We start from the raw sequence: 24,116 nt of genomic DNA on the forward strand, positions 1-24,116 counted from the left end.
TATATTCCATTGAACTCTATTGAGTTCAATGCATTGTAGAAAAAATTAATGTAGAGTTGTATAGTAAGCAAAATGATGATGTGTCAATCCATTAAACTCTAATAAGTTTAATGCATTATGGATGCCCTTAGACTATCTTACCTTTAAATTCATTTACTAAGAGGTTTCATGACATTTGATATGGATGCCCTTTGGAAAGTCTGAAAATAGACAGAAAAGTATTGGAATTACTAAAATGTCCCTTGACAAAAAAAGTTAGATGTGGTATGAAAAGCATTTACATCTTTAGATAAAAGAGCTTCCACGTTCATACCTGATCTAGGATTAACGGTTGTCAATTTCATTGACGAGAACTACAAAAAATCGATATATTAGTATTTAGACAATTAAGAAAAGTAACATATTTTATCTTTTATATACCTCAACTTGCCTCTATAATGATTGTACGTAAATTATAATATCATCAGCATAACAACCTTTCTTTTCACCGCTAATTAAAAATAAAAAGAAAAAGAAAAATCTCATCTCAAATTACAAACAGTTTGTACAAAATTCCCATATATAATAAATAATAATTTTTTTCTTTGTACCATGTTGCAACCAGGAACAAGATCTTGAAGGAACTTCATCCTCTCATTGATCTTTCTCTTCTGACCTGAGATTTTCACAAGATGAATGTCAATTTGTTTCATGAGAAAAGAATGGAACAGAATTGAAATGAATAGAATGGAATGGAATTGATATACCCTTTTTCAGCAAAACTATGGTTATCAATAGTTTTGTAGATTCTTTTGTTTGCTTCTAATTCTCATTCCAATTTCAATTCCAAGTTGCAGGTGATACAAATAGTAGTTTCTCAGAAAGTGAAGAAGAGAAGGATTGTAATCCAAGAATAAGGTCAAGAGACAATAAAGAAATTGAAATTGGAAACCTTCTTTAAGACAAAAGAGCCTTTAACATGAGGATTTCGACATCAAAATCAATCATCGCAAGTTACACAATGATGAAAGAAAACAAATCACAAAGTTGCAAGAAAAAATATAGGGAGGATGGTTTAACTATTAACTAAATTGTTTCTACAAATCCATGGCATTGTTGAAAAATTGCAACAATGATGTGTTGAATAACATGTTTATGCTCAAGTAATGAAGAATCAGACATACATACTATGAAATGAATCATATGATACTATCAAATTAGATTATAAATACTGTAAATAATCAATGAAGAAGTATGTTCTACAGATCCCGACTATTGCAGTGATGTTTCATCGCTATACATTGAAAATAAGCAATTAAAAAGCTTAAGAACCCTAAGTAACGTATAAATATGTGGCAACCCAAAAATTTCCGTTAGTTTTAACGTCGAAATTAATTACGTCAAAAATTAGCCAAATTTATCCCGAAAATATTTTTGACCAGAATTAAACCCGTTGGAATATTTTAAATAATATTCGTTAAGCGAACAAAAATTAAAGCGGTATAATTTTAAAAAATTCGCCGTGATTAAGGAAGTGGTGAAAAACTCGTTCGCGGTTGGTGTCAGGAGAACCCCAGCCAGGCCATAAGCTCCACCCTATATAAGGGAGGAGTGGGTTTCACTCCCACCTTAGACACACTCTCTCTCTCTACTTTCTCTCTCTACAAACGGGTTTTGGTCAAAAATCACTCTTTCAAGCGCCAAATCGGTAAGCTAAGCTTCCTAGCTTGTTATCTAACTTATCTATCTTTCAAATTTGAGGCTTAAACATCCAAAAACCTCAAGAACATGTGTTTACGGTATTGGGAGCCTCCCAAAACCGTTAACCCCTTGAATGTGGGTTCTAATGCTCAAAAACCCTTCCAAAACACTTCTCATGCTTAGTAATGACTTAGAGGCTTACTCGAAAAGACTTAGAACACCAAAATCGGACCAAATGGGGAGTAAACATGAGTTTACGGTCTAAGGATGTTCTTAGACCGTAAACCCATATTCTTAAACCATAAACACCTTTTAAGGTGTTAAACTACCCCTCAAACACTTCCAAAAGCTTCCACGAGTGCTTAGAGCCTTGTAATCCTTCGTTTGATGCACCAAAAACATGATTCATGGTCTAACATTAGTTTACTGCCATAAACTCATGTGTTTAAGGTAGTAAACTCCCCAAGAGTATCTCCTTAGACCGTAAACACCTTTCCAAGGTGTTTAAGTGTCCTAAACACCTTCCTATGCTCCTAGAAGTGACTAGAACCTTACATGCATGAGTTAGAACCACCAAACAACCAAGGAAATGGACCAACATGATTTTACTACCATAAACTCATGTGTTTACGGTCGTAAACTCCTCAAGGGGTATGCATAGGCCGTAAACACCTTTAATGGTCCATTTTGAAGCCTTAAACCCTTAATAAGCCCTAGAATTGAACCTAGCCTAATACCACAAGTGTTATAAGACCTTAATGCATCAAAGAACACACCATCCATGAGTTTACGGCCGTAAACTCATGGGGACAAGGTCTTAGGGCCGTAAACTCTATAAAGAGTTTACTCTTGAAGAGTAAACTCCCTATCTAGGCCATACACACCCTTAGATGTTACCCGGGACACTTCTAGCACTTGTAGCAAAGTGTTTTTATGACGTATGACATCCTTACTTGCTTAATTAGTTATTAAATGACTAATTGGATACTTAAATGTATCATTACATGTTAAATAGGATTCGCGTGTGTGGTCAAGTCCTCACTTGACACTTAGCATCCTATACCGGCACCTTCACCTGATCCACTTACAACAGGTGAGTTCATACCCCTGAATCAACCTTTTAAATGTTTTTACATGCTTTTATAGGGGGGAATACAAGTTAAACATGCCATTTATCATATAAATCACATGTGATTGATAACTCGCATGCACAAGGATTTATTACACTGTCAACTGTTTTACCGAGTATGATACTGCAAATGGTTTTCCAAAACGTCTTTACTCGTTCAAAGCTTTTCTCAAATTGTTTTCCCACGCTGTATGTTTTACTTCAGATCCTGTTACAGCAGTATTTTAAACAAAGGATTTCTTTACCCAAAATGTTTTATCAAAGTTTCATTCAAAACTTGTTTATGAAAGGTTTTCAAAGGATTTCTAAAGGTTTTCAAACTCATTCTATAAAAGAATACCAAGTCGTTATTTTCTTGAGTATAAAGGTTTTCCAAAGTTTTCACCAAAGTTTTCTTCCATGCTTTTACACTCCTACTTTGTTAGATATTAGTGTTTCGTTATACTTCCACTTAGTTAATGCTCTTACATAGTTAAATACTACTACTTTGTTAACGCTTTTACTTCGTGATACACTTTTACTTCGTAATACGCTCCTACTTCACGATACACTCCTACTTCACGATATGCTTCTACTTCACGATACGCTCCTACTTGTGAACAATTCTACTTTGTGAAACACTTCTAATTCTTTAAACACTTCAACTTCGTTAAATGCTTATACCTAGTTAAATGTATGTCTGTGCTTGTTTAAGTTATATAAATAATGTTTAAAGGACTTAGGAGGGCTAGTTCGCCCTATTTCCTTTTCTTCGTTGAGATGTGGTCTGGTGGGATCGGATATCCGTCCGAAGGTCGTTTGATCATTAATTATATATTATGTATACAAGCATATACATATAGGTTTACATCGGTCAGTTCGATTGTGAGTCTCTATCATTAGCCTAGTATTTACATCATAACTCACTATACGAGATACATCTTCAGTACACGGCCTTCTCCGTTGTCAAGTTGGTAACCAGAGTCTCTTGTAGGGAGAGCGGACATTGTGTGTATAGATCTATACGGGATTGACACCCCCGCACCCTGACTGCTAGCTACAGTCCACGACCTACCAAGCTAAGGGGTGACAAATGTCATACTTACACCGACGCTTGCAGGGCGTCAAGTTCTCTAGTTTCTATCAGTATGGTTACGAGTATCTCGGGGTTACCTTATAATTCATGGCCTTAAGGTAACGGGAATTAACACTGTATACAGTATTTTTGACCTTGCTAGCTGTATCTTTCATTTGATACTGCCTGGGGTCTGTATTCACTGTTTTAGACCTTACTAGCTGTATCTTTTATTTGATACTGTCTGGGGTCTGTGTCTCTTTGTTTTAGACCTTGCTAGCCGTATCGTACATTTGATACCGTCTGGGGTTTGTGTCTCCTTTTGTTAGACTGAGCCAGGCGTGTCGTTCATTCGATACTCTCCTGGAGTCTATGAATTCTTTGCCTTAGTCAGCAGTCTTCACTGCTGAGGCATATGTTATTTTCCCTGATATTCTCCTACTTTCTTTAAAATCAAACACCGTATTTTGATAATGATAGTGTTTAAGGGAAAATTACTTTTTACAACATAACTCTGTCGGGTCTTGGTAGAAGACTACTTTTATTTAAGAAAATATATGATTTTCTGGAAAGGACTCTAATACACTGTTGATTTTAAACTACTACTTTTATAAAGTTGTTTGAAATTACACCAATGACACTAAATGCTTATGAACTCACCAGCATTTGTAAAAATGCTGATACTCGTTTTCAAATAACTTATATTCTCAGGTCAGCACTAGACAGGTACATTCCAGGAGCTTTTGGTGAAGACGGTTTAGTACCAAGCTGCACCTATATTATTACTTGTATAACTTTGATGTTTCTATGTAATGTAAACTATGTATAACTATTACTATTTAATGCAATGGTTGTTGTACTTTGATTACTATACTGCATATGTTGTGATACTCGACATGACGTCATCCACCCCAGAACGTTTCCGTCGTTCCGGTTTTGGGGTGTGACAAAATAGCATATGAATCTCGAAATAAAAGCGATTTAGCAACAAGAGAACCAGTACTAAAAATATATATCGGTGAAAAAAACAAAATACCTTTTAATTGCAGAAGCTATGTTGGGGAAGATATGAGCCTTCTTCAAAACAAGAAGCTGTGAAACCATAAAAAAATCATAGACTAGGGATGGAGAAGAAGGAACAAAAAAACATAGAACACTCGAGATGCGCATGAGCTTGAACGAACTTTAAGGAAAAATCGATTGAGCTCTAAAAGCCTTGAACAAACATGTGAGAGAAATGGAGATGGATGCGTGAATAGCTCGTGTTAAAATGTTAGGTTAAACACCTGAGAGAAGCTATTCGATGTGAGCAAATTGCCTCTTAAGAGAGCAAAACAGAAGATCGGAGAGGACTAAGGGGAAAGGGCTTATCCGATCTTAACCATATAGGGACGACATATCGTCCCTATAGCCTCAAATAAATGACGTCATTCTCCCATTTTCAGTTAAATAGATAAAAGAAATATATTTTGGGTTCTTAGGGACGACAATTCGTCTCAATAGTTATCCACAAAACGCGTCAAATCTACTTTTTTTCCCGCTTAACATGTTGAGACGAGAAGTTGTCTTTGTAGCTTCAAAAGTCAAAAAAAAATGATCAACTCTATGGCGACGACATGTGGTCCCTATAGAGTATCTATAGGTACCATAAATGGCGTCCCTATAGATGCTTATTTTTGTCACATTTTTTTATTTTTCTTGCCAAATCAAGGAAGTGATCCACACAGTCGATTTAATTTATATAGTTTCCAAAAGTATTTAATATATATTAAAACCTTAAAATTCTATTACTTTAAGAAAATTTGAGAAGTGAGATATATAGAACTTAGAAGTATACTATTGGTTTGTACAAAATAAGTGAATTGGTTAATATTTATATGGTATAAAAAAGTTAAGTTGATTTTTAAAAATAAATCATCATCTAAGAAGTGTGTCAAGAGGTTGCCGACTTTGACATATTCCCCGCAGTCGGGGCATAGTGTTTGCCATGGTAAAAAAGCTCCACTTCAGTGCTATTGTGCTTGCCGAGCCATTCCATATAATCTATCGTCTTTATACAAATAAAAGATTAGCTCTTTTGACATGTGTCACCATATTAGACATTTTAATTAATGTGTTGTCACTTGTCAATCTATTAGTTTTTCATTTTAAATTTATTAGACCTCCTCATTAATGTCATTCTATTTAAAATTTTAAATTTTAAATTTTAAATTATTGTTTTCATTAATTCACAAATAAAAAATATCTAATATATATTAAAAATTAATTTTATATATTTATTTGAATCAATGATTATAATTTCACATAACTAATAAAAAAATATCTTTTAAATTAATAATTTATTTAAAATAATTTTTAGTTTTTACTATAAAAGTTTGATTAATTTTATAATCGTGGTTCCCACTGGTTATAAACTAGTATACCAATATATATACCTCATATATTAACTATATACTTTGCTAATCATAGTATAATTAATTGCTTGCATTACTAAAACACATAAATAAAGTTTTTCATAGTTAATTGCAGTTCTTTTATTAAATACTAAAATTTAAAAACTTCATAAGTTCCCAAAAACTTTAGAAAGATGCATGCCACCAAACAAGTTTAATTTAAGAAATATTAATGTTTGAATGTTCATAATCTCATATTCAGTTCAATTCGTTATATATTTCAAACTTATTTTTTACTCACAGTTGTTTCAAGATCAAATAACCAGCTGATAGAAGCAATCTACTACGATAGAGTTATCCATGCCTATATGATATGGTATACATGGGGAACATCAACCTCAATACAATGAAAGCATTAAATGTAACAACACCTAACTTCACCTAGAATTTATAGTCATCATTTATTACGTATATAATGTTATGAATGAGTCATTTGATGCATCATCAACACTGTCCACAGGATTCTTCTTCCGTTGTTTCTACGCAATTTGATACACCGAAAGCTGCAACTTTGTGATCAATAATGGCGGACAAGAAAGAAAAGACTAGCGTTCAAGCTACAGGAAGCTCTGAAATGAGAAGATCTCAAGAAGATGAAGTTGCAGGAGATGAAAGCTCTGGAATCCGGACGGTGGAGACTCTACTGAGGCTGTTTCCGGTAGGGTTGTGTGTGGCGGCGCTAGTGGTTATGCTTAAAGATTCCGAAACTAATGAATATGGCTCTCTTTCCTACTCCAACATCACTGCTTTCAGGTATCTTTAATTTTGCCTCTACAAAAGCAAAGCTAACGATTTGAACTCACGATAGTGGTAATTAATTAAAATTTAAAAATGGTGGGTTTTGAATGAATGTAATTTGTTGCAGGTTTTTAGTGCATGCTAATGGCATCTGTGCTGGTTATTCGCTACTCTCGGCGGCTTTCACGGCGATACCTCGGCCTATAACCATGCAACGAGCTTGGACCTTCTTCCTCCTTGACCAGGTTTTGACATACTTGATACTGGCTGCCGGTGCGGTGGCGACGGAGGTGGCGTATCTGACATACAAAGGAGATCTGACGGTGACGTGGAGTGAGGTCTGTGGAACGTACGGCCATTTCTGCAGAAGCGCGATGGCTTCGATCATCATCACTTTCATGGTGGTGATCTGCTATGTTTTGCTGTCGTTAATCTCTTCTTACAGGTTATTCAGTAAGTATGATGCTCCTGTTGGGTATCATAACAAAGGGATCGAGATTGTTGACTTTGGGAATTAAATAAGAGTGAAAACCTGCCTGTGTTTGCTTGATGAAGAAGAAGAAGAAGAAGTAGAAGAAGAAGAAGAAGAAGAAGAAGAAGAAGTAGAAGAAGTAGAAGAAGAATAAGAAGAACAGAGATTTATATATATGATAATGAATGTTCTTTATGGGTTCTTGTTTGTGGCATAATTTACTTTCGCATCTTGTAAAATATTAAGTGGGAGAAAGTTATAACAAATGGTTACATATAATTCTTCGACAACCAAAACATCTTTTTGTTTGATTTTCGACTAGGCCAACTAAACTAGAAAAAGTTTCAGTTTCCCTTATTCGTATATGGTTCATGAAAAAGAAATGAGATCGAAAATGATGGATATTAATTCTATGTTTTTATTTTCAATGTGTCTTTCGCAAAGATGTGAGAATCTCTACTCGTGGTTATAAATTTCTTCATAGCTTTCCCATTTTAAGACATGATTTTGACGTGGAAGAAAATTAATTATTAAATTTTTAAAATTGGTTGTATGGAATTGGAGAGTGACTCTATTTATTAGAAAATGATTGCTTGGTTAGTACCAAACCACAAATTAAATATCGACAAAAATTAACAAATAGTCTTTTTGGTTTTAAAATTGTCTCTAAAAAAGTCGTTATGATAAAAAAATTACATGAATAGTCTATTTCGACAAAACTTATCACAAATTAGTATTATTGGAGAAAAATTCGCACACATATGGTTATTATGAGTTTGTGACTAACTATTGGCTAACTTCGTTAAAATTTGTTGTTAAACCATATAAAATTATATTTTTTACCGTGATTTCAAACTTCCTTCATGCATCAGCAAGATAAAATGGGTTTGGGAAGATGAAAATGTGAGTAGGGGAGTTTTTGAACTTTTTTTTTATTGAGAGAGAGAGGGTGTGACTTGTGAGGTAGGTATGTGAGCATATATATATATATATATATATATATATATATATATATATATATATATATATATATATATATATATATATGAAAAAAACTGTAAAATAAATATAATAAAAGAAACTTAGTCATATCAATTTTAGAAGAGACCAAATCCACATACAAAAATGGTCAAAAAGACCATCAACCCAAAAAAAATATTGTTTGGACTAAATCTCGAAAAAATACATACCACAGTATGGTTGAGCATTTGGATCGAACTGGACCGGTTTCGGAAAGAATATTGTGGACTATGGACCGGACCGGATTAGACTTACCCAGTCTAGGTCCAAGTCCGGGTTTTCCGGTTCTTTGACCGGTACAAGTTTACATGCCTACGGTACAACTTGTTAAAACACGTTTTTGGGTTTGATACAACTCGTTAAAACGAATATGCTGTTGGGTTTGATACGTTACAACTTACAACTCATTAAAATGAATACTTTTTTGGGTATGCTATGGTACAGCCCGTAAAAATGAATATGTTTTCGTTTCTTGTGCCCTTTAGACCGGTAAAACTTTAACTGTTTATATTTTATACCATTTGTTTGAAGGATTGTAACACATTGAATATAACACCAAAAATAACAAAATTATAGTCTAAACTTATCTACAAACTCTAAGTTAAACATTGAAAAAAACGCATGTCAATTCGACTTAAAGCAAATAAGATATACTTAAAGAATTTCACGTAATACAAAAATTTAAATTTCTTACTAAAAAACTGAAATATTTCAGCTTTGATATCTCATCTTTGAATGATTATAACTCATCGAATATAACATCAAAAAAAAAAATCAGTATAGTCTAAAATCTTCCATAAATTGTAAATTACACGTTGGAAAAAATCGCATGTCAATCCTACTTAAAAAGAATGCGATATTTTTGTTTAAAGAATTTCACAAAATACAAAACTTTAAATTTATTGTTGAAAAGCTTAAATATTTCGACTTTGATATCTCATCTTTGAAGGATTGTAACTCATTAAATATAACACTAAAAACAACAAAATTATAGTCGAAAACTATCTACAAACTCTAAATTACAAGTTGGAAAAAACTGTATGTCAAACCGACTTAAAACAAACGAGATATATTTATTTAAAATTTTTTACAAAATACAATTTTTTTTAAAAAAATAAGTCGGTCCAAAACCGGTTTTTACCCGGAACCGAACGGACCGGACCGGTAAAAAAACCGGACTGTTTTTGCTCAAATTCTAGAAATGAAAACCGGCCCGGATGTCCAAAAAAACAGTCTGGTCCACATATCCAAATGTTCACTCCTATACCACAAGGACCATTTTTGTAGTTTTGTCTACATAAAAAATTAATCAAGTTAATTTTGACAAAATTTTCACGAATGATCCTTATGATTTTAAAATTGTCCCCAAAACGGTCTTTATAAAACTTTTTTTTGCATTAATGGTCATTTTCGACAAAAGTTAGCACACCAATGGTCCTTACGTATAACGTCTGTTAGAGAGAGACGTTAAGTCCCCAAAAGGACCATTTGTGAAATTTTCTGAAATTCCGCATAAGGACTATTGGTGAAGTTTTATAAAAGCATATTAAACTATCTATTAATTATCATAAATAAAAAAAAAATAAAAAAAATAATAAATAAATAATGTAATATTTATATAAATAAAAAATAGAACTTATTAATTTTAATCAACATGCAAATATATTTTATTTAATTACTAAATTGGTTCGATTAAAAGTTAAATCCAAATAAGATAGAATAAAATTTATTAATTCGATATTTATTTATTTTTTTTGATATTTTATTTGATAAGATCATTTACTTTTATCACATTGTGAATATATTTTTAATAAACGACAAAGTTTTCAAAGCAAAATTGAAAAACGTCGTATGACTAATAATAGAATAGTTAAATGCTTATAATATTTTGGATTATGGGATACAAACAAAGTCACGAAAGCACAAAGGAATCAATACAAATAAAACAATCTTGTAACTCATGAGGATCTAAATTCAACCAATCTTAAGCAACAAAACATAATCCTAAAAAGATAGGAATCATACCCATGAAGAAGGTATTTTGATGTTTTTTGGTTGGTTGGTTGAAAAATGAAATTGAGAATATGATAAAATGGGGTGTTGTTGATTTTCTTAAAAATAGATTCATATTAACATGCACGATTGATTAAAGCAGATCAAGGAAACCAACAAACTTCACTACCATGTATGAACAAAATCGTGATCACTTTTAGAAAACACCACATTATATAAAGTAAAACATAATTAACTATCCTACCTAAAACAGAGCCCACTTTTATATATCTATAAATCACAAAGAATCCCTTCCACATGGATTTAGAACATATTATTATCAGTTATCACCACAAGAAAGAAAGGAAGAAAAAAATATATATAATTAATACCACATCAACTAAAATGGTCGAAAACATATAACTCCATAAGTCTGTAACGAAAGTTGATAGAAAATTAGTGACCATGGCTTTTGTTAAAGGAATGTCGCGCCTTGAGTTTTCTACCAGAAACTTGATGATCATCCTTCAAAAAAAAAAAAAAGTAACCTTGCTAATTAATTATTTATAACAATATTCATCAATTTTATCATAATTCATAATACAATAATACATTAAGTGCTTAACTAATTAAGTCAAAAAATAATAATAATAATAATAGTTTAGAATTTACATACCTTGTAAAGAGAAGCAGCTGATTCAGATTCAAGGGTCTGATTGGGTTCAGGCCCTTGAAACCCATCCAAAGCATCTAAAGTCAACTGCCACCCACAACCACCACCAGCACCACTTGAGGTGGAGGTGGGTCCCACCCCCACCTCGACCCCAGCTGCAGCAACATTTCCATTAACCCAAGGACAGAAGAAATTATGATGCTTAATTGGATCAAACTCCACTGCTTCTTCAAAGTTGCTTTCCCCATTTGGAGGCCCTAAATACCAAAATATATATAAATAAAATAAAAATAGATAAAATGTTCAATCATTTTTTAACAGAAAAAAAATAAAGGACTCTAACCTAGCCCATTTGCAGGAGGGTAATTTGGGAATCCAAATTCATCATTAGGAGACGATTTTCCCACCTGCATCACTTCATCTCTAGAAGCTTCAAATCCAGAACAAACAACCGCATTACACGAAAGAGAAGGATGAGAAAGATTCACATCACTATCTTCTTGACTCTCAGTGACAAAATTACCAGTTTGCCCTTGGTTCTCAGTCACACCAGTAACCACTTCTATATCACCAACAACACTTCCACTTCTATGAATCAAACCATCCGACCCCTGAATCTCAGCTTCATGACTCGCACCCATTCCCACACTCCCTCCTCCACTAATCGCAAGGGTAAAACCGTCTTTTCCATGGTTCAAAACCTCTTCATCGTTTGTACTATTTTGCCCCTGGTTATCCGGGCTTTTAACACCGGACACCGAAGGGTAATTAACCTCATCTCCTCCTACATATCCAGGATGATTTTCAACACTCTCCATTGAGTCATTATCATCATCACTATGACAAAAAGTGTCCATTGCTATAACAGATGAAGCTCTTGCTGAATCTTTATTGGAAGGAGGAAGGGCATTTCTGTCAATATCAAAATACGAAACCCGGCTGGGACCCGCACCAGATGAGTAGTCCCGTTTGTAAGACCCGGACCCACGTGCCCGTTTACTATCGTTGACTTCATCAGCATCACGATCAATGACAACACCTTCAATGCTATCTGTATGGGGAATAATCCCCTGTGGCCTATCCACTGTACTCCCACCTTCATCTACATTTCTTTTGTTTGGACCCCGGGATTCATACGAAGCTGCCCGACCCCCAACCTCGCTGCCCGCAGCCTGCCCGAGATTTGGGTCTTGGTATAAGTCTGATAAGGGTCTTTTTTGAGATAATCCACTTCCCATTGTAAGATTTAAATCCATTCCTGTAGTTGCAGCTTCATCAATGTCTTCTGTTTGTTGTTCAGCTTCAACCCATCCACTGATTCCACTTGCTGCACTTATTCCACGTGTGATTACAATCTTTTTACTTGCTTCAGGGACATCGATGTTGTTAGGGGCAAAACGGGAAGGACGATTTACATGAATGAAGTCCAAGATTCTTACTGTGGCCCCACATAAGCTGCAATCCAATAAGGGGGATCTAGTTTCCTTCTTTGAAGAATCTTCAGATATTGTTTTCTTGTTAGGGTTATGATGTTTATTAGGATTAAAAGAAGCACCATTTTTAGCTGATTGAGCAGAATGTTCTTCACAGTCTTGTACATTTGGAAGCCACCTTGGCTCCCACCCACAAAGGCTTATCAACTTCTGTGCCTAAATATAGAAAGAAAAAAAAAATTACAACTTTTTATAGAATGAATCGTTTTTAAAACAGAAGAAAATGTATATGTATGTGTCTTACACGTGAATATATGCATAAAACGTCTTTGGTGTTTTCCATATCAGATTGAAGAAGAAACCGATCGATTTCTGGACCTCTTGAAACCTTCATTTGGTCAAGTGCTGAAGTGGCCACAAGGGGTAGAAATGGAAATTGAAGGAGTCCATCACAGCGGTCTTTGTAACCTCCTACTAAAGCTGATGGAGGGGTAGGAGGGAATTGGACTAAGCTTTCAGAACAGCTATTTCCTCTCCATGGACAAGTGACATTGTGTCCTTCATCAAGTTGATTGCTAAAATCTTCATCACAAGGGGTAGAAATGGAATCTGGTGCATTATATTTCAAGTTTGCACCACAAGACTCGCATTGAATTTTATCAACATCCACATTCACCCAACCTCTCCTAGCACAGGCAAGTGAACTAGCAGTCTATAGGAAAGAAAATTAAGATGAAAGGTATAATATGAACTACAAAAGCATAAAATGTAAAAGAAGTTGAATTCAAAACCTTTGGTTTTCCAAACCAATTTGCAGGTCTGAATGTGGACAATCTTCTTAAAAGATCACCCCTTTCCCATGGTCTACATGAAGGTTGAGAGGAGCCAAGAGCTGAACCATGAGCACTTGTGCTCAATGAGATCCACATGGGCTGTGAACTAATGCGAGATAAAGAACCTGCTTTGGATCCCTGACCATGACCCAACCAATCTGTACTTCCACCATTGATGGCAACAGCTGGTGATGATGCCCCAGCCGAACTGATAAAAAAAATGGTGCTAAATTAATATGGGAACAAAATCTAGTTATGTTGGTAGAACTGGAATAGGTGCAAGTGTAACATCGATTAAGACTATCAATGATTGAGAAGTTCCCAATTAAGCTAGATGCTTAAACTTATATCGAAAATTGAAAATTGAATGGAAAATGTAAACCATTAATGACTATGGAGATTGGGAAACAAACAATCAATAAAATCTCCGAAATCGCTATTTTTTTAAAAACGATAATTCACGACTCGGGTTTTAAACAATTCAAAAGCGCATTGTATGTTGGTAAGCTTTCTGCAAATGAAACAAAGTCGAATTGGAGCTATGTATGAGTGAAATTTGAACAAATGAATACAAAATTAGGGTTAGGTTTACCTTGCAGCAGCGGTAGGAGGAGGGGGAAGAGGAGGATGAGGAGAATTCGGGGAAAGGAATGGGTCCCCCGATGAGCTAATTCCTTCTTCCCTCATTGATTCTTTCGAGGATTTCCTTGACACACAGAGAGAGGCAGAAGCACTCGATACTCTTTCTTGGCGTCGTCGTGTCGATGTTCTGTTTGATCAATAAAAACTGAAGCAGCTGCTATATTGTATTGGATCGTAGTATCCTACTACAAGTACGAGATTTTGTAGCTCCTCGATGCACGTGAATCGTGCGTGATCGTGTAGATATACATTGACTATTTTAATTTTGAAAATTCTAAAAAAATGTTTATGCTAGACTATAAAACATTTTTTATTTTAGTTAACTAATAGTCTATGTGCTTTGTGTATTTCGGTTGTTTGCTTTCTAAGTATTTTTCTAACTTTGGAATTGTGCTTTATCAGTTTTCTTTTTAATCTATATATCATTTGTTTACTATTTACATTTTCAAAAAAATAAATTAGGTTCATAAGACTAAAAGGGAGTCAACTCGCCATGATAGCTCGTTACGGTCGCCAAGCATGTTGAACACGGCACGCTGCCTTATATGCGCTATACATTTGGTGAGAAGATAGATATGGTGATGAACGAATTTGATTGGTGGGAGTGAGGTTTGATCGGATTGCACTTCTTAACTAAATCAAATTTAATTGTTGAATTTATTGTTGATATTAATTTCAACAGCTTATTTACCAACTTTCATTTAAAAAAAACGTTTTGAATAAATAAAAAATAAATATTCAACTACCATTCAACTAATATAAATCAAACCACACTCTCAACTATTTGCACACACAAAATATCATATCTCTCTCACAAACTCTCTCGGAAAAATGTATTCATCTTAAACAAATAAATATCCCTAAAAACCAACAAAAAGAAAGTTCCATATCTTCTATCACTAAACCTTCCACGTCCAAACACTTAATCATCAAACTTTCCATCATCAAACATTCTATCACTACCATGTTATCGACCATCATTTGATCAGCCAATTCACTCTCCCGCTAGCTATTACTTTCCTACAATGGTTTCGTGAATGTTTCCATTTAATATGTTCTCTTCTCAACCAATGAGATTTTATCACAACCAATCTCAACCAACACTTCGACCAAATGTGGATTTTGATCTGTTTAAAACGGTTCAAGAAACTCAATTCTTTTCTCAACCTCAACCGCAAACTAACTTTCAATCCCAACCATGCCGCTTACTAGATGAGGCAATTGATTCTTCCGATGAAGGCCTCGTTGAAGATCCCGTTCAAGAATCATTTCAAGAGCCCGAAGTCGAACCACAAGCACAAAAAAAAGGAAAAGGGAGGGCTCTATGTAGAGGGTGGACGGATGATGAAAATAGGTCACTAGCTCAATCATAGCTAGATGTGTCAGAGGAACCGATCCACAGCAACGACCAAAACTCAACAACTTTCAAAGAAAAAATTTAGCATAACTTTGGTCAACGCATGAAAAAGAAGAACCGCAACCCCGATTCACTTTACTCAAATTGGAGGACCGCCAATCGAGCCGCAATGGAGTTCAACGACATATACATGAACGCGATCAAAACCCCCAAAGCGATGCAACTGAGGTGGATGTCATGGGTAAAGTTTGAAAGATTTACAAGGCGAAAGTTTGAAGAGCTTTTTTCAATGAGTCATTTTAGGGAGTTGTGAAGGCCAATCGAAAATGGCTAGCTCTAAAAAGTCTCGATGATTACGTGGGGATGTCCAAACGAAGCAAAATTTCGGAGTCAACAGACAGTATATCTTCTGATACGCATATCGGAGGGATTAACCTCAACAACGATGATCCTTATGAAGTTCCAACTCGCCCTATATGACAAGACAAAGCAAAAAGAAAGCTAAAAGAAGCACAAACTTCGTCAACTGACATGGAGGAGATAAGGAGCGACATCAAAGGGTTTGACGATAAGCTTGAGGGTTTTTTGGAAATGAGAAATATAAAAGAAATTAACCATGCGTTAAAGCTTTTCTTAACCCCAGCAGAAAACTTGTCCGAAGAGGATCGTCGGATTTTTAACAATGCAAAACATGATCTTGCTAAAGAATACAATTGGGATAAACCATAGTATTTTTATGTATTAGATACAATTTTAAGTTATGTTTTTCATCTAGTATCAAGTTGTGTTTTAGTCTAATATTTAAGAAGTAAAACATGTTTTAAATTTTTAATCTTATTTTATGTTAGAAATTAATATAACATTTTTTTTATTTAAATATTAAGTGTTTGTCCTTAAAAAAATAGAATTTATGGACCACATTTAATTTATAACATTTAAATTTACAAAAACGAATATATTAATTACATCATCTTCATTTTCAAATAAAAATCCTAACTATATTATCTCCTATCTTAATAAAAGAAACCTTTTGATGACATGTCATTCTCACAATTCATTTTCAATTCATTGTTAAATTACTTCAATACCCTTGATTATTTTAAATTTCGTATTCCTTAATTGCATATCCTACTATCTTAAATCAATTTTCATTTGACTTTCTTAATTTTAATTTGAATTTACGTTGAAAAAGGTTAGAATATGGTAAGTTTTAGACAAAATTGCAAGAATGGTCCATGTGGTATATCCAAAAATGCTACTTTGGGTCAAACAGGTTTGGACTAGCACCAATAGTCCAAAAGTTTTCATTTTGCTGTGGCTTTGGTCCATTTTTCTTGATTTTTTTAAAAAATGTTGATTTTACTCTATGTTTTTTCTTTTTTTTAGTTTTTTCAATTATACAAATAAAAAAGAAAATACCCCTCCCCTCTCTCTCTCTCTCTCTCCATTTTCTTCAGGGACACTGGTTTTCATCTCTTCCTTTTCCATCGCTTTCATCCTCTCAAACCTCCATTTTCCCACCAGATCAAAAATCAAATCGCTTCTCAATCGTCCTTAGGAATCAACTACAATTAAATCTACATAAAAAGGGGATCATTTATTTGTGGGCATCATTTGATTTGTTATTCCCCAATTTGTTAGGGTTTTTCTGAGTTATCGAAGCCTCAATCGATAAATCCTTGTTGGGTCGCCTTTGTTTTATAACAAAAGATCATCGGACGACGTGTTTTTGGTTTTGGTTTGAGTTTGGGTTTCGGCTCCGTTTTGTTATCTCCAATCCACGGCGTCGTCCGAAACCGATGAGCCTGAGAATCGAGCTATAAAGCCATCAAATTCGATACCATTAGAACCTCTGATGCTTTCATCGTTGTGTAACCTGGAACGATTTTTGCAATCGATTGCACCTTTTGTGTCTGCTCAGTATCCCTCCAAGGTTTATTCTTTTTTCATCCATTTCCTTTGATTCAGGTGAGGAACAAGTTCTAGAAGAAGATGATGGGAGCGTTTCACGACTGAAAATCAAAGAGGAGACAGTTGGGGTCGATTTTTCGGAGATAGGAGGGTGAAGGGATGGGTGTTTGGTGGTGTCTTGCGGTGGCTGAGGAACAACTCCAACTATAACAGTAGCGGGGGCTTTTGGTTGTTGTTTGTTTGACAGAACAGAAGGAAGTGGATGGTTAGAGTGGTGGTTTCTGGTGGATATAGTGGTGGTGAGTGGTGAAGTGGTGGTGTAACATCCCAAAATACAGGCCAAAAGTTTCATTTTTTTTAAATAGGTCAATTCATAAAAACTTCGATATAAAATTTTCATAATAAAGCTTCATGTCTGAAAACCAGCCACATCATAATAATATGTCAGAGTACATCCCAGAAAAATCCATAATGTGGAAAACAAGAGTGTGTGTGTGTGTGTGTGTGTGTGTGATATGTCGCTTCCGTGCCAGCTCCTTCCCCCTATCTAAAGAGGTACCTGAAACCAACACAGTAAATTGTAAGCACGAAGCTTAGTGAGTTCCCCCATAATACCTTATACCATGCAACCATATAATGAACAGCTAGGAGATATGGGCCTCGCCCACACTCCGCTATCTGGGAGATACGGGCCTCGCCCACACTCCGCTATCTGAGAGATACGGGCCTCACCCACACTCAGCTACTAAGCCACAACATACAAGTATCACACAGACAACGAGCATAAACAATTCTATCATACTAGCATATATCATAATCAAACTCAACTATGAGATACGTGCTCTGCCCACACTCCGATACTACATATCATCTATACGGGCCGACCTTGGTGCCTTAGACCCATTCCTACTGGAAGGAAACTCACCTCGAAAAGTAGCTACCGAAAGTCTGCCTGCTAGACGTCTGACTGTTGTACCGGTAATCCTCCGGCTAATAAATCCATAAACATAGATTAGTTACTCATAAATACCCTTAGGTCAAATGACTGACCTACCTCTGGTCCAAGGTCAACTCCTTGGTCAAAGTCAACTTCCAGTTAACTAGACTCGCCGAGTCCCTCTCCTACTATCCCAGTTCTACTCATCAAGTCCCTCTTCCCACTCACTGAGTCACCCTTAACTTACTACTAGGGACGATTAGACTGACTCGTGATCTGACTCGCCGAGTCCGAGAACAACTCGCCGATTCCCACGAGCAGATCTCCTACTCGCTTCCAAATGCTCACCAGAGCATCCACCTTGAGGATTTGGTTTCTGAGACTATTGCTACACGTTAAATTGCTAACTCCGCGTGCAGCTACGAAGGGTTGGACCTTCTACACTTAAACCCTCCTTAACTCAGTAACAGCTCATATGACTCGCCGAGTTTGAAGAACAACTCGTCGAGTTCCAGGCAATCTTCATAGGACTCGCCGAGTTGTTCATCCAACTCGTCGAGTCTAAGACCATCTTCATAGAACTCGTCGAGTCCAATTTGGAACTCGCCGAGTCCCTTCAGGCCTCCTCCCATACAGACCAAATCTGAGACATGCAACGGTTCCAAACCATAAATCTAGGCTCCTAGGGCATGCTTATCACGTAAAGTTGCAAACTTTACGTGCATGCATGGCCCTATGAGCTCCAAAAGGCAATTCCAAGCTCTTTATGAGGTCATACACTCAATAGGGACCTTAATCACTTCAACCACAGAGACTTTATACTTTTAAGACGTCCATAAGGTCCAGATTTGAAGTCCTTTCAGAACATAGAGCATAAACACATGGAGTTTGAGGTTTTAGGGCTTGAAAACCACTAATTAGGGACAAAAGGGGGATCTAATGAACTAGTGATCAAGATAGGAACTTTTCTACATGAATGGAAGCTTCCCACGGTGTAGATTTCGGATCTACTTCCCCTTCTTGCACTCTTCAACCTCCTCCTTCTTCTACTAAGCTTCAAATTTCATTCACAAGGCCAAGATCACTCACAAGAACAATATGGGGGCTAGGGTTTCGCTCTACAGCTCTATGGAAGTGTTAGGGACAAAGGAGGCTAAGTTAGAGCGTTTAAATAAGGTGCAAACACCCGGGTTAGGGTTTTTGCCCAGACAGGGTCTACTCGCCGAGTCCACAGCTTAGACCCCGCGTCTTATCCTGCTTCTACTCGGCGAGTTGGTCCTTCAACTCGCCGAGGCCAATGCCAAAAATGCAATATTTAAAGAGTTAATTACAAAGAATACGTACCAAGAACCAGGTGCTACAAATCTCCCCCACTTATTTTAGACTTCGTCCTCGAAGTTTGCTGCTCGTCCCTGAAACAACTCGGGGTAGTGCTCCATCATCTCTTCCACCGGCTCCCAAGTCCACTCCGATCCATTCCGGTACTGCCATTGCACCTTCACGAGTTCCACCCTCTTGTTCCTCAAATCCTTCGACTTCCGGTCGAGGATTGCTACTGGCCTCTCAATGTAATTCAAGCTGTCATCGACCTATATATCCTCCAAAGGCACCACTGCCGAGTCGTCCACCGGACACTTCCGCAACTGAGAGACGTGGAAAGTGTTGTAGATCTGGCTGAGTTCGGCTGGCAGATCCAACCTATACGCCACCTTGCCCACCGGGCTAATACCCGGAACGGTCCAATATACTTGGGGCCTAACTTGCCCCGCTTCCTGAATCGGATAACACCTTTCCAAGGCTACACCTTCAGGAGAACCATGTCTCCAACCTGAAACTCTAAGTCTGATCGGTGCTTGTCGACATAACTTTTCTGCCGACTCTGAGCATTCTGAAGTCTGCTACGGACCTGCTGAATCCTCTCGGTTGTCTTGAGAACCACTTCGGTGCTCCCCATGACCCTCTGGCCAACCTCTCACCAACATATCGGGGTCCTACACTTTCTCACATACAACATCTCAAAGGGGGGACGGTCAATACTCGCATGATAACTATTATTATACGAGAACTCCGCCAACAGAAGGTAGGTATCCCAACTACCTCCGAAATCCAAAACACAAGCCCGCAACATATCCTCTAATGTTTGGATGGTCCGCTCGCTCTGACCATCTGTCTGCGGGTGAAAAGCAGTGCTGAAATGCAGACGAGTACCCAACTCGTCATGAAACTTCTTCCAAAACCTGGAAGTAAAACGCACATCCCTGTCTGAAATCACTGACACTGGCACCCCGTGCCGCGCCACTATCTCCCTGATATAGATGTCGGCCAACTTCTCGGGCGAGATACTCTCCTGAATTGGAATAAAATGGGCGATCTTGGTCAATCGGTCCACGATGACCCATATCGAATCCACTCCTCGCGCGGTCCTGGGAAGCTTCGTGATAAAATCCATTGTAATATCTTCCTATTTCCACAACGGGATATCTAACGGCTGCATCTTACCGTGTGGTGTTTGGTGCTTGGCCTTGACCTTCCTACAGGTCAAGCAACGCTCCACGTACCAGGCTATATCCCGCTTCATGCAGGGCCACCAATAATCCAAACGAAGATCCCTATACATCTTCGTTGCCCCAGGATGAATGGAGAATCTAGACTTGTGCGCCTCTCCCATCAGAACTTGGCACACGCCTCCATGGTACGGCACGCACACCTTACGGTGTAGTGTCAACAACGCTCGACTGTCATAGTCGAAAGAGGAAATCTGACCCATAATCCTCTCACTCTTCCGATGTTCCTCCTTCATCGCCTTCTGCTGAGCCTCCCGAATCTGCTCTAGCAGCGGGGTTACCACTTTCATCCTCAGACAGACATCCCTGATCGGTGCTGCCTTGCGGCTAAGCGCATTGGCCACCACATTGGCCTTCCCCGGGTGGTAAAGGATCTCACAATCATAATCCTTCACCACATCAAGCTATCGACGTTGTCTCATGTTCAGATTTGGCTTATCCATAAGGTACCTCAAGCTCTTGTGGTCCGTGTAAATCGTACAGCGAACCCCATAGAGGTAATGACGCCAAATCTTGAGGGCGAACACCACAACCCCCAGCTCTAAATCATGCGTCGGGTAGTTCGCCTCGTGAGGCTTCGACTGTCTCGAGGCGTAAGCAATGACATGCCTTCTTTGCATCAATACAACACCCATGCCTGATATAGACGCGTCGCAATAAACAACGAAATCCTCCACGCCCTCTGGTAGGGCTAAGATTGGCGCCTCGCACAATCTCTGCCTCAACGTCTCAAACGTCGCCTGCTGCTCAGGCCCCCATCGGAAGACTACGACCTTCCTCGTTAGCCGCGTCAAGGGTACAACTATCTTGGAGAAATCCTAGATAAATCTCCGATAGTACCCTGCCAACCCCAGGAAACTCCGAATCTCAGATGGAGACTTCGAAACCTCGCACCTCATCACGACCTCCACCTTGGCCGGATCCACCGAAATCCCGTCCTGGTTGACAAGGTGCCCGAGAAACTGCACCTTGTGCAACCAGAACTCACACTTAGAGAACTTAGCATATAATCTCTCCCTCCTCATGGTCTCTAACACCTCTCGCAGATGCCCCTCGTGCTCCTCCTGCGTCTTGGAATAAACCAAGATGTCATCAATGAAAAATATCACAAACCGGTCCAACATCAGTCTGCACACGCGGTTCATGAGGTCCATGAACGCGGCAGGAGCATTGGTGAGCCCAAACGACATCACCACGAACTCATAATGGCCATAGCGTGTCCGGAACACGGTCTTCTGCACATCCTCCTCTCTAACCCTCATCTGATGGTACCCCGAAAGCATATCAATCTTGGAGAACCAAGATGCTCCCTGCAGCTGGTCGAAGAGGTCATCAATCCTCGAGAGTGGGTAACGGTTCGTCAACGTCACCTTATTCAGCTCTCGGTAATCTATACACATCCGGTGCGACCCATCCTTCTTTTTCACAAACAGAATCGGGGCTCCCCAGGGTGAACTACTCGGTCTAATGAATCCCTTGTCCATCAGCTCCTGCAGCTGTGTAGACAACTCCTGCATCTCAGGAGGAGCCAACCGATATGGTGCATTGGCTATCGGAGCCGCACCAGGGACTAGGTCGATCCCGAACTCCACCTGTCGTTCCGGAGGTATCCCAGGCAACTCCTCGGGGAATACATCCGCAAACTCTCAAACCATGGGCACATCGCCCATTGTCGCCTTACCCGCCTCTCGGGTGTCCATGACATAAGCGACATATCCTGCGCAACCCTACTGAAGGTAACACCTCGCTCTCGCTTCCGAGCATAAGGTTGTCCCTCGCTGTGGTCTCTCACCCTGAATCACTAACTCTCCCCCACTTGGGGCTCTGACTCGCACTAGCTGCTGCACGCAGTCTATCACTGCCCCATTGGGGCTCAGCCAATCCATACCAATAATGACCTTGTTTCCCCGTAACGGAATGGGAACCAGGTCGACCAGATACCGCTCTTCAAACAATCTCAATACACAATCCCGGAAGACCTCTGATGCTCGCACCGACCGATCGTCTGCAATCTCAACCTCTAGAGGGCAATCCAACATGCCCGAGGACTCAGGAAACTTCTTGCTAAGTGCAAGAGAAACAAATGATCGAGTACCCCCCGAATCAAACAACACCTGAGCTGGGATACCATTCACGTGGAACGATCCTAAACATGGCACAAACTGTTGGATTAGTGTCTAAGTCCATAACTATTTTAGTATGTACTTGACCCGATGGTGCATGGTCCTTTTGGGTTGCCTTCACCAAAGCAACTTGATTGGAGAAATAAATAGAGAGAGAGGTTATTATGATTTATTAATATGTTATAAGAATAATATATTAAAGGAGAAATCATATTTGTTTAATTAATATTGGTCAATAATTAATTAAGAATTAATTTTGTGATCAAATGTAATTAATTAAACTAGAGGGGCTGAATTGTAATTATGTGATAGTTGCAATATAGGGCAATGGTTATCCTTGTTGAAGGATGGACGAATTCAAGGATAAGGATATCCTTAAAATCGTTCAAGGTCCAAGAGATAGGGATTTTCAAGGCTTATCTTATGGTTGCTTGATGGGCGAGTAATTAGATAAGGATAAGGACTGAAACCCTAATCCCAACCCTATATAAAGACCCCTAAGGCCTTAGGATTTCGTGCACTTGATACCTAGAGCATCTAAGGACGAATTTCTACCTCTCTCCTCTCTCTCTATACCTTCTCCACTTGCTTATGGTGTTTGTAAGCCATTAGAGGAGTGACACTTGTGACTCTTAGCCTTCCAAAGTCAATTCAATGAGATTTGGGATTGTTATTGCTACATAACAATCAAGGTAATATCTTAAACCTAATTATATGTTAATATTGATTCCCATATGCTAGAATTAGGGTTTATAGCCTTGGATAACTTGCATGTATAATAGAGAAACCTAGATCCAAGCATTAGGGTTTGTATGAGCACATAGGATGTCTTATGACCAAAACAAACATGTAACATATCAAAATCACAGCAGCATAAAATAAAAGTATAGATAAGAAATTATACCCATCACCACATCGGGTGTGGCGCGTGCCTCCTCTGTAGTCAGCTGAAAGGCCCGACTCTTCACCATTGGAGCCTCCGACTTGACCTGCCGGCCATCTGTGATCCGCAAGGTCGCTGGGGCTGGAGCCTTATCCGGTGCTGCTGCCCTCTTGTGGCCCCTCTGGTTGCAGTGGAAACACAACAACTCATATGTCTGAACAA

At 38.0% G+C, this 24,116-nt stretch overlaps 2 protein-coding genes across 2 annotated transcripts; one reads left to right on the plus strand and one right to left on the minus strand.

Moving 5' to 3' along the window:
• Positions 1-6,747: 6,747 nt before the first annotated feature.
• Positions 6,748-7,805, plus strand: LOC111914510 (CASP-like protein 2A1). The gene is made up of 2 exons (XM_023910248.3): positions 6,748-7,069; positions 7,182-7,805. Exons 1-2 carry the CDS (start codon positions 6,840-6,842, stop codon positions 7,570-7,572), a joined length of 621 nt encoding a protein of 206 aa, XP_023766016.1. The 5' UTR covers positions 6,748-6,839; the 3' UTR covers positions 7,573-7,805.
• Positions 7,806-10,795: 2,990 nt separating this feature from the next.
• Positions 10,796-14,295, minus strand: LOC111914498 (uncharacterized). The gene is made up of 6 exons (XM_023910237.3): positions 14,070-14,295; positions 13,436-13,685; positions 12,949-13,356; positions 11,555-12,860; positions 11,215-11,468; positions 10,796-11,063 (listed from the first exon to the last, which is right to left on the minus strand). Exons 1-6 carry the CDS (start codon positions 14,162-14,164, stop codon positions 10,995-10,997), a joined length of 2,382 nt encoding a protein of 793 aa, XP_023766005.1. The 5' UTR covers positions 14,165-14,295; the 3' UTR covers positions 10,796-10,994.
• Positions 14,296-24,116: the final 9,821 nt, after the last annotated feature.

The sequence above is a fragment of the Lactuca sativa genome, chromosome 7 (genome assembly GCF_002870075.4).
Source record: "Lactuca sativa cultivar Salinas chromosome 7, Lsat_Salinas_v11, whole genome shotgun sequence".
In the NCBI taxonomy this organism is placed as follows: domain Eukaryota; kingdom Viridiplantae; phylum Streptophyta; class Magnoliopsida; order Asterales; family Asteraceae; genus Lactuca; species Lactuca sativa.

Bases quoted from the DNA above. Each gene is read 5' to 3' on its own strand.
- LOC111914498 (XM_023910237.3), bottom strand. From the start codon at position 14,164: ATGAGGGAAGAAGGAATTAGCTCATCGGGGGACCCATTCCTTTCCCCG. The intron at 12,861-12,948 runs GTAAGACACATA...TTCTATATTTAG, and splicing joins TTTTATGCATATATTCACGT to GCACAGAAGTTGATAAGCCT. The intron at 11,469-11,554 runs GTTAGAGTCCTT...TTTGGTATTTAG, and splicing joins CCCTCCTGCAAATGGGCTAG to GGCCTCCAAATGGGGAAAGC.
- LOC111914510 (XM_023910248.3), top strand. From the start codon at position 6,840: ATGGCGGACAAGAAAGAAAAGACTAGCGTTCAAGCTACAGGAAGCTCT. The intron at 7,070-7,181 runs GTATCTTTAATT...AATTTGTTGCAG, and splicing joins TCCAACATCACTGCTTTCAG to GTTTTTAGTGCATGCTAATG.